Genomic DNA, 17174 nt, shown 5'->3' with positions numbered 1-17174 from the left:
GAACCCGACTGTTGCTCTATTGGCATTGATGGTTCCACGAAGAACATCCATGGAACCTTCCATTCCTCAAAAGGTTCTTTATAGTTAAAACTAAATGTTGTTTAATTGTTTTTATATGTTCAAAACAAAAGAAAGAAAGGGAATAAAATGTTTTTTCTCCACATAATGGACTTCAATGGTAACCAACGGTTGAAGGTCCAAATCAATGCAGTTTCAAAGGAAGGGCTTCAGTGGCTCTGCCCGATCCCAGACGAGGAACAGGGTCTGATCTAGCCAAACCATAGGCCATTTTCAAAACAAAAAACACGTTGACGTCATCACGTTGGAAAGGTCACATGATGAAGGGGGAAGTACCAACCCAGTGCTGAAACTCCATCTCATGTTCTCCTCCAACTTTAAAATAGTCCAACATCGTTGTTTTACTTTTATTTTTGTACAGACTGTTTCGTTTGATTTAGTCTTTGCACGTTCATTTTAACACTGGGTTGGTACTTCCACCTACATCATGACCTTGACCTTTCCAATTTGAGGATGTCATACGCTGTGAAGAATCACAATAACACCAAAGTCATGTTACTATTTTTGAAACTGTCCACTGGTTTGTCTAGATCAGACCCTATTCCTCGTCTGGGGTCGGTCACTGGAGCCCTTCCTTTGAAACTGCATTGATTTGACCTTCAACCGTTGGCTGCCATTGAAGTCCATTATGTGGAGAAAATTTTTGGTTTTGGTTCCTCAAATAACCTTTCAGTGAACAGATCTTAAAGGGTTAGTTCACTTTAAAATTAAAATTTCCTGATAATTTACCCCCCCCCCCACTTAATCCAAGATGTTCATGTCTTTCTTTCTTCAGAAAAGAATTCAAGTCATCGCTACGAACATCCTTTATTTCTAAGAAATGCAGAAACATATTTATTCTCATTATAGTGCTGATTCACTAGAATTGTAGAAATGACAACTGTGGCGTGTGACGGCATGATCTGTTATTTTAAGAAAATGACAACTTCAAAGCTAAAGCACTACTGAAATAAATAAAAAAGTCCTGAGGTTTGACGATTTCAATCACTCAGCTGTTCTCTGTCCGTTTAGCCTTTGATCTCAATATTATTGCTTTTAATGCATATCAATAGCTGAAACTAACCAATTTGGAGTGTTTATCATATTCAGAAAGGGCAGAAAGTCTTTGGTTATGGTGCTGTTATTATATCATAGGGTGTATGAAAAATATACATTATCATTCAAAAGTTTGGGATCAACAATGCTTTTTAAAGATACATTAAACTGATATGAAAATGGCAAATGGCGTAAAACATCCGTGAATAAAGCAGCGTTTACATCCCACATGTTCAAGTGAAAAAAATCCTCACTTCCTGGGAAATTGGCGCAAAATATCTGCAATAAAAAAGGAAGTTGCTGCAGTCGGGGAAGAAACTGTGGCTCTTTTTTCCTCCATCATAAATGAGTTGTGTCTCAGAGCGGCAGATGAAACGCTATAAACGCTGTCATGTTCTCTTGTGTTGGGACGCTTCTGGAGGAATTAAACCAAATCATTCTGATCAAAGACTCACAGGCGTTTCAGAAAGATCAAACCAACATTTGAGATGCTGCGATGCCATTGGTCCACTGGCTAGTGTAGTTATCCAACCACAGCCTGTGTTGAGGCAAAGTCACATGAGTTTTTTGTTGCGCATGGAGGGATTTAATCGGTAAATGTGTTTCCATCGTAGTTTATGTGCATAAAAAAGGTGGACGGAAACACTGAACTCACTGGAGTAATGATGCTGAAAATTCAGGAATAAATTACTAAAAATACATTACAATACAAAAACAGTTATTTTAAAAGGTTACTTCAGCGATTAGCATTAAGCTTTGTATCAGTAGAAACCCGGTTGTATATTTGAATGATTGTGCTCCCCCCCCTCATATCCCCCTGAGACGAGAGATTTATGTATTTTATGTCTGGAAAAAAGCCTCCGATGTCATTTTCCGTCATCGGACACTTTTTTGGCCAGAGGCTAGAGACTACAGGAGCTAGTCCGCATGTTTTCAACCCGCCCACAGGGAAGGGATCTCACTCACAGACTGTAAATGCGCACGGCCGCTCGGCTCGGGCATTCATCACAGAGCGGTGCAGAGAAAAGTTAGTGTTTTCAACTTTTAAATGAATTCCAATGAAAGTTAAGCTTCCATAGGCATGATCTGAAAACGCGGCAGACTGGACATGCCTGTATGAATGAACGCCGTGCTCTGCTCAGCTCTTCGCTCTCGTGATGAATGAAATCTGACTCCTGCTGCGTTTGTGCCGTGACTCTCGCTCGGCTCATCGCAGACACGTTCAGTTTTTAATTGCAGTGTCTGCTGGTTCTCTAACTGATCTACAGGATTTTATTATTATAAAAATTAAAATGATGGTGGGGTGAAGCTGCGGTGGGCAAGTGATGTAACCGGCAGGCGTGGCTTGGGAGTGCCCTCACGAAGTGCATTCTGGGAGTTGTTGTCTTTCATCCATATGAGCCAAAAATACATTCTGCTTTTCTCAGTCCAGAAGGCACCAACTTCTAAAATAATTTCACATTTCTACTACATAAATGACCCAGTTTAAATACACATTCATCTTCCCAGCGCTGAAGTGCCCCTTTAACTCTTTCCACGCCATTAACGCCATTGACGTTTTGCAACACTTTCACAAAATATTTTTTTTTAAAAGATAATTGAGACTTTTTATCTCACAGTTGTGAGTTTACACCTTGCAATTCTGACTTTTGTTCTGAGAATTGTAAGATATAAACTCACAATTTGAGTTATAAAATCAGAATTACATATTAAAAATACTTTTTTTTGCGACTTTATATCTCTTTATATATTAAAAAAACAAAAAAAAAACAGGATCTTTTCTTTCTTATGATATATTGCACGCAACAAAATATTCTGGAGGCCATGAAACTTTAGTGTAAATGATCAAAAACGCTGGCAGGGAAAGAGTTAATTTGTAGTATTTTACAATATTACAGTTTTTACTGTATTTTTGATCAAATAAATGCAGCCTTGTTGAGCGTGAGAAAGCATCTTTCAAAAACATATATATAAAAACCGAATCTTACTGATCCCAAACTATTGAATGATGTGTATAACGTAATATTGTGCTAACTTTACAAATTCAATTCTCCTTCATACAAAAAGCGTTTCAACATGAAATATTCAACACAGTTCATTTAATGCAAGACTTCAAAGGTGAACCGGTGCATACGAGAGGAGGGTCGACCAGATCAACACAGGAACCGTCTGTCACTCACAGGACTTCCTGGTATGGGGAGGAAGTGCTGGCGCTGACTGCAGGGTGACGCTGATAGTTGATTTTGTCATACAGGGTTTGAGGCTGCAGAGGGAGTAAGAGCGAGACGTTACATCCGATTCCAAAGAAATGCTCTGCAACAAAGCTTTGTGACTTCCATATTCGTTCTACCCACTGTGGTATAACAACATGAAACCATTTTCTTGCAAAGCAACACAAGTAAATACATATTATAAACCCCTTTCATGAACAAAAAAGGATGCAATATTAGATTATGATGCATGCAAGTACTCACCAAGTTTTTTGTGACTTTCAGGTCATCCACCGTTTCATAAATGGACATCCCGTTTACAACACTTTCAGATCGTTTCTGTAATGCAGATTAAATCTGGTTAGCTGCAAAAATTATGCCTCCATTTTTATGCCACATATTAGGTTCATATGTGTGTATAAGACGTGTAGTCATTTAAAATCATCCACAGGAAGATTTCTAATCCATGAGGGCAGAAGTGAGCTGCTCACCTTTCCAACAACATCCGTGTTCACGTCTTCATAGACTGTAATGCCAGCTTCACTTTCTCCTTCTCCTGCAAGAGAGAGAAAACAGCTGTGAGGTCACGAGGATCGCTATCGATAAAACAAATACCTGCGGTCCTTGATTTTAAATGGTTGAGCCAAGTTCAAAGTCATTGTAAATGACTCTGCAAACACACACACACACACACACACACACACACACACACACACACACACACACACACACACACACACACACACACACACACACACACACACACACATATATATATATAGATAAATATATAGATATATATATAGTTTAAATATATTTAAAAATGTATGTAATAATATAATGCATTAATATATTATACATAAGCTTTTTGTATATTGAAAGATATATCTTTACTATGTTACAGTAATGTGTATTCCCACGAGTTACTTTGACACAATCAAGTTATGTAACACAACACAAAGTATTTGAGCTGCGTTTACAAGGAAAGTTGTGTTGGTATTACTTAAAGGGTTAGTTCACCCAAAAATGAAAATCACCCCATGAATTACTCACCCTCAAGTCATCCGAGGTGTATATGACATTCTTCTTTCAGATGAATAAAATCAGAGTTAAATTAAAAATATTCTGGCTAATCCAAGCTTTATTGAGGAGATATTTTGAGGTGATGTTTTGGTACTAAATACTATTTGTGCAATAAGTATGGTCCATTAATGACCACTTAAAACATTTGTCTTCTAATATTTGTATTATTTATATTACAAAATGTGTAGTAATTCATGTTAAAATAGAGAATTCCAATGCAAAGAGGAAAATTAGAGTCATTTTGTGGCTGGAAAAATAAAATTTCCATTTGTAATGCCATTACTGGTGCCTGTATGGCTCTTTAATAAAAATACATGTAGTCCAGTTGCTCAAAAAAGTATTGCAGATCATAACTGCTTACTTATTTGTGAAATTTTTAAATGTTAATAATAGTGAATAGTAATGAATGCAAGCAAATATAATTTAACCCCCAAATAAGTTTCAAATAGTGCTAAAAGGCAAACTTATTTTTCCTTATATGTACAGTAGGATATACACATATTAATTCATACTGAATCAAGATTGAAATTCAAGATATTTGTGCCCGTCGTCTCATAAGCTAAAGCTGATTTTAGGCATCTACGCTGTAAATCAACCAGTGTTGTGGCACATACATTATGCAGGTTATATGTATTTTATGTAACTTATTTTGCCACACAATATATTACGTTTTCCTTGACTAAAACTAGACTAAAATGACGAGACTTTTAGTCGACTAAAACAAAAAAAAGATATGTGAATGACTAAATGTGACTAAAACTAACAAGGACATTTGGCACAAGACTAAGACTAAATTAGGTGACAAAATTAACACTAATGTGACCTCATCATGTTTCCTAAATATCTGCAAACATATTATGGTATTTTTGTTGCTTTAGAACAGTCAAAAACTTACATACAGCACCTTTAAGGGGGAACCTATTACGCAAAAAAACTTTTACATGGTTTCGAACATAAATGTGTGTCAGCAGTGTGTTACACAACTACCATGCACTCCTCTTTTGTTAATCCCCTGGCATAAATCATAAACAGTGTCTTAGAATAAGCCATTTGCAGATTCTAGCAGTGTGAAGTCACGTTCAGGCCACGCCCACGACTGCTGGCGGACTCCGCCCTATTCAAATAGACCCCGCCCACAGTGAGCTGTACACAGTCGGCCATGTTTATCTCCTCGCCAGAGCATTCAAATTAGAAATGTATTCTTATTAAATACTAAATATTCATTCAGTCGAGAGAAGTGAGTGATTTTCTGTTGTTTGATTCATATTAACAGCAGATATAGCAGTAGATCCTGTATATGACGCTGCTGTCACTTTCATACACATATCTAATATACACATGCAGTTTATTTATGTTCACAGATATAACCGACTGTGTTTATGAGAACTTTGTGGGTAACACTTTATTTTGATGGTCCCTTTTGAACATTCTGTTGACTATAAGTAACTTTGCTACTACATGTCAACTAACTCTCACTAGAGTATTAGTATACCGTCTGCTTAATATCTGCCAACTCTTTATTGTGATGGTCCTCCAACAGACATTACACTGACTTTAAGTAACTTTGCAACTACATGTCAACTTATTCTAACCCTACCAGTCTACTAATACATTACTAATATTCTATTGAGAGTTAGTAGACATGTAGGTGCAACGCTACTTATAGTCAACAGAATGTTCAAAAGGGACCATCAAAATAAAGTGTAACCACTTTGGGTGTTTATGACATAAACTTGTGTGTGTTTGACAGTTTAAGCACAATAAGCACAATAAGACGTGAAAGAGAACTTAGTTTAATACTCTCGGGATGCTCTGTCTGTTATTAGCTTTCTGTGTGCGTGCTTCGGGTGTGTGTGCGCTCAGAAAACCATATCTCAGAAGTTTAGACTGATATGGCTCTAAAGCACATGCAGATAATAAACTCTCATGATGATGAAGAACTGAGCACGAGCGTGACCGCGATAGAGATGATAATCAAAACCAAGCTCATTGGCATTTGAAGATACATGCACGAAAACAGCATGTTTTCCTTTCCACTCAAAAATGGCCATTTACAACATGATCTGTGGGGTATTTTGAGCTGAAACTTCGCAGACACCTGAGACTTGTATTACATCTTATAAAAAGGGGGCATAAGTGAAAAGTCTAATTGATCAAGCACAAATGAGTTGGATTCAAAATACTCAATATTCTGATGCACATCACAATTATTTTTGAGTTAAACCAAGGCAATGATTGGTTTAAGTGGGAATAATTAATTGGAAAATTAGCGGGAGCAGGACGAGAAAACAGTCCCGCACCGAACTCTACTTTGAACTCAACTCATTTAAGTTTGACCAATTACACTTTACATATTTTCAACAATAAGTAATACCAACACAACTTTCCTCATAAATGCAGCTAAAATACTTTGTGTAGCAGAATCAAAACTCACTTGAGTGAAAGTAACTCGCATTAGTATAACATAGTAAATATATTGTCACATATTTTGTAATATATTTAAACCATACATTGATCATGAGTATGTGGAAATATATCTTCTTTCTTTAAGGGTAAAACCCCTTTAGCTTAGTAAACCACGGTTTCTTTGGGCTTATTGCTTTAATAACTTATGTTCTGTTGTGTGTGTGTTCATGTTCACACTTGTTCAACACACCTGTACGGTTTCTCCGCCAGCAGCACACGGCAGCGCTTCCACCGAATATGACGACCGCGGCGATACAGACGCCGACTGCGATCAGCAAATAATTCAGACCTGCATCACATGACATAAATTATTGTTAAATCAATTCCACTGAAATTGAAATATAACAGTTATTCCAAAAACTGCTATAGATAATTATAATTATTACTAGATAATTATTCTTACAATAACTGAGCTTATTATTGGAAGGCCTGGGACATTTTATGTTGTGTGTTTGTTACATTTACATAACACCCGTTGTTTTATCATTAAACTTTATGCCTGGCATTTGCCGGTTCCTGCCTCCTCCTTCTCTGAACTCCAACTTTGTTACAATTGTAAATAAACAAAAGGTTCAAATACACTGTAAAACCTAACAGTTATATGTACTCAATAAAAAATAGTTAATTACACTCAAATATTACCGAAGGTTGTGTGAAACAAAATGACTGAAACAGAACTCAAACTGAATGAGTTATGGAAAATTTCTAGTTTCCAGATAATAATTGTATAATTAAGTGATGATTGAGCATTAGTGATGAACACCTGATAATAATGAGCAGAATCACTGGAGAAACACAATAACTACAACTGGAGGATTAAACAACTCCACAAACAGCATCACCAGCTTCACGCATTATCAACCAGACTGACTATTTCTGTTATACCTCTACAGAAGCTCTTATTGAGAATTAACAGAGGTTTAGATGTTGATGTTTTATTGAAAATGATCAGTGTTTCCTTTAGTCGGGCAGTTTGACTTTTAACATGAGTTTGTGGTCTTTGTAACAAACACACATAATTTGTTGCAAAGAAAGCCAGAAACAAAAACGATCAGGTGTTATAGTTTTCAACTTAAAGTAGAATAATTTACTAATCTTACCACTGACCAAAAGTGATTATTTGTTATTAATAGATATATATTTACCAACAATAATTTCTTGCCACACATCAGACATTCTAAAATTAGAAAAACGTTCTTAGAAAATATTTTTTTGTTAGCTGGGTACTGCAGTGATTTTGCTGTATTCACTAATTCCTTTTGGTTTCCAAAGAAATTGCATGTTTCTTCAGAGTATTACATGTTTAATTGTTTAATCCATAGAGAATTTAATATTTTAATGCAAAACTGTACACACTTGGATCCTCCGGTTTCCCTCTGCACTCTACAGTCTTGATGGTGTGTTTGGTGCTGACGGTGTTGTTGGCGGTGCAGTTGAGTGTAGCTTTCTCTGATAGATTGACGTTGATACTCATGTTTGGTCCAGTCGTGACCAAATCGCCGCTCCAGCTGTAGGAGGGATTCAGATCGCCGGACGCCTGACACCGAAGATGAAACGTGCAGATGTTATTTGACTTCATCCAGGAATGATTGGACTCAATCTGTACATCTCTGATGAGATCTGTAGGAGAAAAATATGCAAAAGTTAAAAGGATAATTCACTCAAAAATTCAATTTCTGTCATTAATTCCTCACCCTCATGTCATTCCAAACCCGTAAGACCTTCGTTCATCTTCGGGAACACAAATTAAGATCATTTTGATGAAATGCATGAGCTCTCTGAAGCCCCATAGACTGCAACGTAATTACCACTTTCAAGGCCCAGAAAGGTAGTACAAACATAATTAAAATAATCCATAGGGGCAACAATTTCTTCTTTTCTGTGGCAGTCTCTGATGCTGCTCATGTTGTAAATGTAAACACAGTGCAGCACTTCCAGGTTCTACGTCAGAACGCCGGCTCAGTATTGGCCGGCTCCTGCGTAAGCATCACACGCATGCGTCCTGGTGCTCACATGAACCGCATCAGAGACTGACATAGAAAAGAAGAAAATGTTGAATAAAGGTATCTTTGTTTTGTTTTGTTTTTTGCACACAAAAAGTATTCTCATTGCTTTATAATGTTACGGTTGAACCACTGTAGTCACATCCCAGCAAACATTTGGGCGCTTAATGACCATTGAAAAGACTTTCCTCCAACACGTCCCATCATGGTTGAAAAATAGTTCCAAAATGAAAGTTGAACTTTTAGGAAAAGGGTAAGTCTTTAGAACAATGGTCCGTCATTAATAAGTAACTCTGCAGGAACTAATCCAGGAACTAATGAGCATTACTACATTAACACTTCAGCTACTACTATTAACTAATATAGAAACAAGCTTAACTAATCAGGAAGTAATATCAAATTAATCAATAATTACTGAAGGAGATTGGCATCACTAATAACTAATAGGTAAATATGACAAATGATGAATAATTACTAGTTAATTACTAATCACAACATTAACGTGTCTGAGATGTGAGCAGTTGTCTTTTTTATTTACTCTCAATGTGGTCATAAAATGCATCACAAATTACTTGTGTTATCTAGTCACTCTTCAAGCAAAAACCCCAGTGTTAAATTAACACTCCTCAGAGTTTATTTGACTCCACACTCAAGAGTGTTAAAGGTGTCATGAACAGGCTTTTTCAAAAAATGTTATACTGTTGTCTGAGGTCAATTTATGACATTTGCCTGGTTTTTACATACATTCAGAAACATCATAATGAATAAGTAATAGGCTACTTTCTGCCTTGGTTTTGAGGCTCTCTGAAAAACGATCGGTTTTGATGGGCGTGCCGCACTGAAGACTTGGAAGTAAACGCCCACGGCTAGGATTGGATAAGATTTGCATATTTAATGAGTTTCCGCTCCCCTTTCAGTACACGTGAGGAATTGTTTTGAAAGCGTCCGGAGAAATGTTCACAGGGCTCGAAAAATATTTTTATCAAGCAAACACAATGATTCATCTCTCATCCACCCGCGATTGATTGAAATGTTATTTCTGTATCATTTCTCCCGATCATCAGTGAATATAACAGCGAACCGTACACACACACACACATGCGCGCGCAAGAAAGGTGATAGCCCGTCTGAAAAGCACATAGCCCCGGGACTTTGGGCTTTGCGAGCTGGCGTCACAAGTCCGAGTCTGATCACGAATGAACCAATAACACCTTCTCCAGCCTGTGACCGCGTGCTAAGGTATGTAATCAATAGATATCAAACGATCTGTAACAATGCAATACTAACACATATAAAAACATGTTTTACTCACATAAGTGTGTTGCTTCATTCCTGTCGGTTCCAATATAGAAGGCACAGCATTGTGTTTTAATCTCAATATGTCTGCAAATCCAGTCTCGACCTCTATCTTGTTTACAATCGATTCTGCAGTGAAATGAAGCAAACAAATGCGCAATGTCTTGCGCATGTGAACTGGAACCGGCATGTTTATTGCTCGGTAGCGCGACCCGTTTAGCTCCACGGCGGGCTTGAGACGGTGCTACTAAAGTCTATGACATCAGTGGTCGACATATTCTGAGATCTCTCGTTTGCTGGGCCTGGTGTCTATAAAAGTTTTTCTTTGACTAACAAGGACGTTTTCTACTCTGAAACTTACAGGATATTCTTATATAACGATGAACTTTTATATACCAAAGGCTCAAAGGAAAGTTGATTTCTCAATTCATCACCTCTTTAAAAGTAACTCTGAAGAAGTGTTAAAGTTAATGAGATAATTAAGAGATTGATTGAGTTATGATTGACAATTAGTGAAGACACCTGATGATAACAAGCAGAATCACTGAAGGAAAGAGTCACCAATTTTCAGTGTTTACTTTAGATGGGCTCTTGACCCTTGGCTTTATAACATAAACTCTGAGGAGAGTTAATTTAACACTGGAGTTCTTGCAGTGTACTAGTGACCAGGGGTGCGTTTCCCAAAAGCATCGTTAGCCAACTATGGTCGCAAGTTCCGTCGTTATCAACATAGTTCAACCAGTCGGTGTTTCCCGAAACTGTCATTCGAACGAACGTTCGCAAACAGTGTCGCAAACTTGTGTGATTGCAACGACAGCGCTCGACCTGTGGTTAGAAGCATAGTTTCTTGTTTGCATGACATGTGGACTTAATAAATCCTTATCTTGAGCAAAATAAGCAAGCTGACATTCAGCACAACCTATATCTTTTATTTAGAATACATACAAATGTCATTAATGTCTTTTAGTTTGTCAAGAGATTTAAAGCACCGTTTTTGAAGAGTGTGCATGTGCGGACGTGCTCTAGTACGTAAAAAGAGCCTATTTGAATCTGGAAATAAAGCAAAATTACTGAGAAAAATTTGAATTATTCCTCAGGTGCCATGTCCATAATGTATAGCAAAAAATCTAGCATGAATTCGATCTCAAAATAATTAATTAAAAGCATTTATTACTCCACCACCTGCATGACATCATTAACCAATGTGGTTGAACGACAGATTTGCGACAATACGGTTTCGGGAAACAGTTGTGACTAGCTAGTTGATTTCTTCAATGATGCATTGTACTATGGTAGTTAAGCAGTGAGTTACGTCGTTGTACGGGAAACGCACCCCTGGACCATTATTTTAAAGTGAAAAACATATTTTCCACTTTAAAATAATGGTCCACATCACTAGTAACCTGCCTAGTGACTACTAGGTAACACTTGAATAATTAGTGATGCATTTTATGACTTTATTCAGAGTTAAAATGATGATTGATTACGTCTCAGACACACAATAAAGTTCTTTATAATTTGTCAGTTAGTTAATAGTTATTAGTGATGCCAATCTCCCTCAGTAATTATTGATTACTTAACAAGGAACTATCTCCTACATTTGATATTCCTTACTGATTAGTTAAGCTTGTTTCTATATTAGTTGGTAGTATAGCTGAAGTGTTAATGTTGTACTACTCATTAGTCCTGCATTACTTCCTGCAGTTATTAATGTCGGACCATTGTTCTAAAGTGTTACTAGGAAATGTTCTGTGTTAGGGTCAATGACAAATAAGAAAAATAGTAATTTTTTTAAAGATAAAAAAAATACAAATTTTAAGCAAAAGAGTTTTAAAATGCATTTTTATGTCCAAAAAATGTATAGTGTTGATTCACATTGGTTTTACAGCTTTTAAGACAGCATTAATTCATTATTAAACAATATTTATTTTACCACCCAGAAAATGTCAGGTGGTGCGACCATATATTCATTTAAAATAATATACATATACAATATACATATGAATCATTGTAAAATGCATATCACATGGTAAATTCCCTTTCCCTTTTCTATGTATTGCCCTTTTAGTCCAATTCATATACACGGACACTTTTCTATGTGCTCAGATCACAATTTTCCAAAAGGATTTTTTTTTAATTTTTTATTTGTATACATTATATAATGGTTTACATTTATATATGTTTTTACTTCATTTTGCAATTGCAGTGGGAATTGATACTTTTAAATGTAAATTTAAAACATTTTAGGTCTTTGAAACGCTACAACTCAAAAAGTCAATGGAATTTCAAAAAAATTTAAAGAGTATCTTATAAAGGAAATATTGTAGATCAATTTGATATGTGACATGTATTTATTTTTATTTTTTTTAGGAAAATAATGAATTCGGACACAAAAAATACATGTCATGTCATTGACCCGTTACATATTTTTACCGATTTATGCCACGACTATTTTTGGCTAGAGTAACAACGTTGCTGTAGGACCAATGTGTGTCTTTATTGCCTTTCTGGGCCTTGAATGTGGTTATGACGTTGCTGTCTATGGATGGTTGAGAAACCTCTCGGATTTCATCAAAAATATCTTAATTTGTGTTCTGAAGATGAACGAAGGTCTTATGGGCTTTGAACAACATGAGGGTGAGGATTCAATGGCATAATTAAAATTTTTGTATGAACTCACCCTTTATACTAACATACTGTTTCCTTCATTGAGGACGTTTAACCAGTTAAATGACTATGGACTTATTTAAAGGGACAGTTCACCCAATAGTGAACATTCTGTCATCAGTGTTTCCATCCACCTATTTTTGTGCTCATGTTGGGATATTGCTTTGATTTTGCAATGGGACGGCATAACTGGACCAACTAGCGGACCGATCTTGTCACACATCTTGTTTTGGTCATTCAGAAATGCCTGAGCAAAGTCTGTGGTCAAAAGTGGTTCAGTATAATACCAGACACGACTGCTTCCCGAACAGCAGCATCTGCCTCCAAAAGCAAGATAACATTGTTGCGTTTCGTCGGCCCGATAAACAATAATAATAATAAGAAATTATTTTATACAATGTCTTCCATTTTTCTTACTGATATTTAGCGCTAGTTTATCAGGAAGTGGCGATTTTGTCATCTTCAGCTCACAGGATAGAAACAGTGCTTTATTCACAAATGTTTTATGTGATATTCCAATTTTGCGCATAAGTTATATTCACAACTTTGGATGGAAACACAGCTATTTACTAACTCTCGTGTTGTTCCATAGCTTTTACATATTCTGCTGAACACAAAGAAGAGATTTTGAAGAATGTCAGTGACCAAACAGTTGATGGGCCATTGACTTCCATAGCATGTTTTTCCCATACTCATACTCAGAAAGAAACTCATGCAGGTTTGGAACAACTGAAGGGAGAGTTTTTGGGTGAAATATCCCTTTAAACTTTAAGTTCTTGAATATTTGTGTGTGTTTTAGAATTTGCCATTTACATCACAGCATTGACAGGGTAAATATCAAGTCATTAAACTCACCATGAACATGCAGCACAATGAGTTTTGTTGGAAGTTGACCAGATTTGTTTTCCATAACAATAGAGAAGATTCCAGAATCCTGGAGTTTCAGGTCTTCTACTGTTATACTAATACTGTCCTTATTCATCTTTAACCTTTTGTGAAATAACCGAGGATGCACCCGTGTGATCTGATCTTTGTCATACTCTGCAAATGCAGTCCTATTGTATTTCCACTTTACTTCAAGACCTTCTTTTGGATAATCAGCAATTAAATCCAGCGAGTCTCCGACAGCTTTGTGCACATAAACACCTGCATCATCAGCACGTGACCCTACAATACACAACAATTACATATTATTACAAAATCATGTCATGCTTTCACATTCAACATAAGATTAATTAAATACCAGTTTGACACCACCATCAGAACCAATGAGAAAAGGGAACAGAGAAAGATGACAAATATCAAATGCCCCATCAAAAGCCTCACAGCATTTGAGTTGAGGTTTCATCACCACAGACCATCTCACACTTCTCACTAATTCACTCTTATCTTCTGGAGAACGGCACGCCAGCACAGTCAGACTGAAGAAGAACTGTATTCCCTCCAGATATCTGAATGCCATGGCCTGTGATATTTGCACAATGACTCTGTATTTTTCAGCCCTTGTCTATTCTCGCTCTACAGAGGAAGTTTCACACCTCCTCCTCCTCCATCACTCTTGCTCTATTTTCATTGTGTGTATTTACTCTTCACCACATCACCTCAACAGCTGCCTATTGTTTTATAAATGTTGCACGCTTGAATAGAATATATTCTTCCATTTCACTGAATGCCAAGTGAAGTAAACCCTGAAATAACATTAATGCTGGTTGCAACAGAATAACGGTCAGAATATTCTCAAGATAAGGCTTGAGGTTTTCTGAGCTGAACTGTAGTCTTTTCTCACCGATGAAACACAGATAAGACTAAAACACAACATGCCTTATCATTTAGCTCAAAAATAAAAAGCATTTCAACTTAAATAAAATCCTTTAAAACATGCATTGCATTAATAAACATGTAATGGCATTTACTTCACGTTCCGATGCCATACAGATTTACACACTTATAAACAAACACTTAAATGCACATCTACATAGTGTGACTGCCTGTATATATGGATCCAAAAGCAGTTTTTCAGATGCACGTTAATTCCCATAAACACCAAATACAAATCAGGAAGTGTCTTACAGTCTGATGAGACTTTAACTGATGTTTCTACTCACCCTGGAGAAGGAAAAGCAGGAGAACTGCTAAACTGGAGCAGCAGGACTCTTGAAATGCGTTCATGTCCGGACGTTTAGACGACAGACTGAGGCATCTGAGACTGAAGAGAAAAAACGACTTCCTCACAGCGACCGCCTCGAGTCTCTCAGTTTGAGTACATTTGCCCACAGTCCTGTTGCTGATCTGACACAAACAACAACACACAAAGACCTTTGAGAAGAGACACCGCCTGGAAGATGCGCTTGAGGTTTAGGGGCTTTCTGCTCTAATTCTGTGTGCGCCTCCCACTTAGGGTTTCATAAACCAACACTGCAGGACGTTGATGTGGAGGTGAAGCATTCGTGTTACTGTAAGTGAGCAAAACTACTGGCACCTCATCAGGGAGTGAAAGTGAAGTGAAATTCCAGGCGGAATAAGGAAGTCAACTTAGAAAAGAGATTCTCTTTGCCAAAGGTGCTTAGCGTCACTGTCTGTCTGTGTAAACAAAGTTTTATTTGCTAATGTGTCGGTGAAAGAATATTAGTTTGCATATGGCAAGCGGACCACATAAAGCTGGTGAACCACAAACCTTAACCACACCATGTCATGCAAGAGAAAAGCAATGTTATGCCCTTTTCTCACATCTTTTCCAAAAAAGAAGGCGTACGAAATGCACCTTTGTTCAAAGCATATGTGCAAAGACACATCCTTTGTTGTTTACACACATCAGAATCAGTTATTTTAGGCTGTGCAGGACATTGCAGTGCAGCCGAACAGAGGAAGTGAAACTCACATCGACAGAGGTTTTAGTTCTAAAGGAAAGTATTACTCAGACGGTCAGCAGAAGAGCTGGGCTTTGTCAGGAAAACTCGTTTACTGGAAACAGGTGTCAGCACAAACCCTGAAAAACACTGAGCAGTTCATTCTGATAACCATCCATCCAGACTTCCGTGTACGCGGAGGAAACGTAGAAGAATGGCCACTGCGCCATCTTGTGATTTGGTTATGTGCAGCAACAACTTACTGGTGGGTGGTGTTTCTGTGGATACCAGCACACAATGGGGTTAAAGGCACAGTATGTAACATTTCCACAGTGGGATATATTTAATGTAGTTGTGCACTTACAGTATCCCAAACGTTCCAGAGGATCCAGAGAAATTCCCATTTTAAATAATGGCTTTTAAATAATCCCTTCATTGTCGCCTATCAAAGTAATATCCACACTATCCTTGGGAACCTTTGCAACACACAAATGAGGAAGTGGTGGTTAGAAACACTTAAGATGGGTGTGGTGCCTCATGTGTAAAATGCGGTATTTTTAATGCTGTGGGCCTAATTTTCTGCCAGAGGTCCTGGACATCTTTGTTCAGATGCATGCAGTGGTGTAGTCTACGTGATACGCAGGTATACGCCGTATACCCACTAGGAAAGGCCAAGGATTTCCGTATACCCACTTAAAAAAGCGTGTGGATACGTAACAACATCGTTTAGTGACAGAACTTCCATTCATAAATTCACCCCGTCTGTGTTGCGAACATAGACTGTGGTTGCGATTGCGAATCACTAATGTTTTTGGACACGAGCCAATCAAATAAAAAATATAGCTACCGAACAGCCAATCAGAAAATAGCATTGCTGTATCCGGGTAAGATTTAGATATTCCCGCAACAACAACGTTTACATTCTGCCACCTACTGGTGGTTTAGTTTAATGTTTTCTTTCCAACATTTCTTATTTGTATATTCAAAAATATTTAAAACAATCTCATAACATTTTCAGTGTAAATGATTTAATTTAATTGGCAACAGCCCTACAGTGTCTTATTCTAATTTAATTTATAGATCAAATTTAAGAATATAAAATGAAAGCTGAAGCATAGCCTATATTTAATAAGATTATGGGAAAATGCCCTATCAAAGACATGCAGATTTAAATATCTCAAAGCTGATTGAACACTGGTGAGACTATTGCTTCAGAATAAATTATATTTACAATACAGTAAATTCAGAAAAATATATATATATTCCAAATTATTATGGATTATTAATTTGCCCCTTCCCTGAAATCTTTGAAATAGAGAAATGCAAGAATTAATACTATGCCCCCCCCCCCCAAACACACACACAGAAATGTTGAATTCAATAAAAAAAATATATTATATATTTATTTATTTATTTATACAAATTAGTGTCATTTTTCAGATCAGAACCTCGTCCCCACCCACCCCTGCTGCCATCGCCAAAATCTCACT

At 37.0% G+C, this 17174-nt stretch overlaps 1 protein-coding gene across 1 annotated transcript; it reads right to left on the bottom strand.

The window, feature by feature from the left end:
* Positions 1-867: 867 nt before the first annotated feature.
* Positions 868-15935, bottom strand: LOC307122653 (SLAM family member 8-like). Its single transcript, XM_079810811.1, has 7 exons — positions 14944-15935; positions 13694-14005; positions 8229-8492; positions 7063-7161; positions 3815-3879; positions 3588-3662; positions 868-3376 (listed from the first exon to the last, which is right to left on the bottom strand). Exons 1-7 carry the CDS (start codon positions 15005-15007, stop codon positions 3290-3292), a joined length of 966 nt encoding a protein of 321 aa, XP_079666937.1. The 5' UTR covers positions 15008-15935; the 3' UTR covers positions 868-3289.
* Positions 15936-17174: the final 1239 nt, after the last annotated feature.

This window comes from Gobio gobio, assembly GCF_949357685.1.
Source record: "Gobio gobio genome assembly, chromosome: 2".
Taxonomy (NCBI): Eukaryota; Metazoa; Chordata; class Actinopteri; order Cypriniformes; family Gobionidae; genus Gobio; species Gobio gobio.
This window is presented reverse-complemented; position numbering and strand designations above follow the sequence as displayed.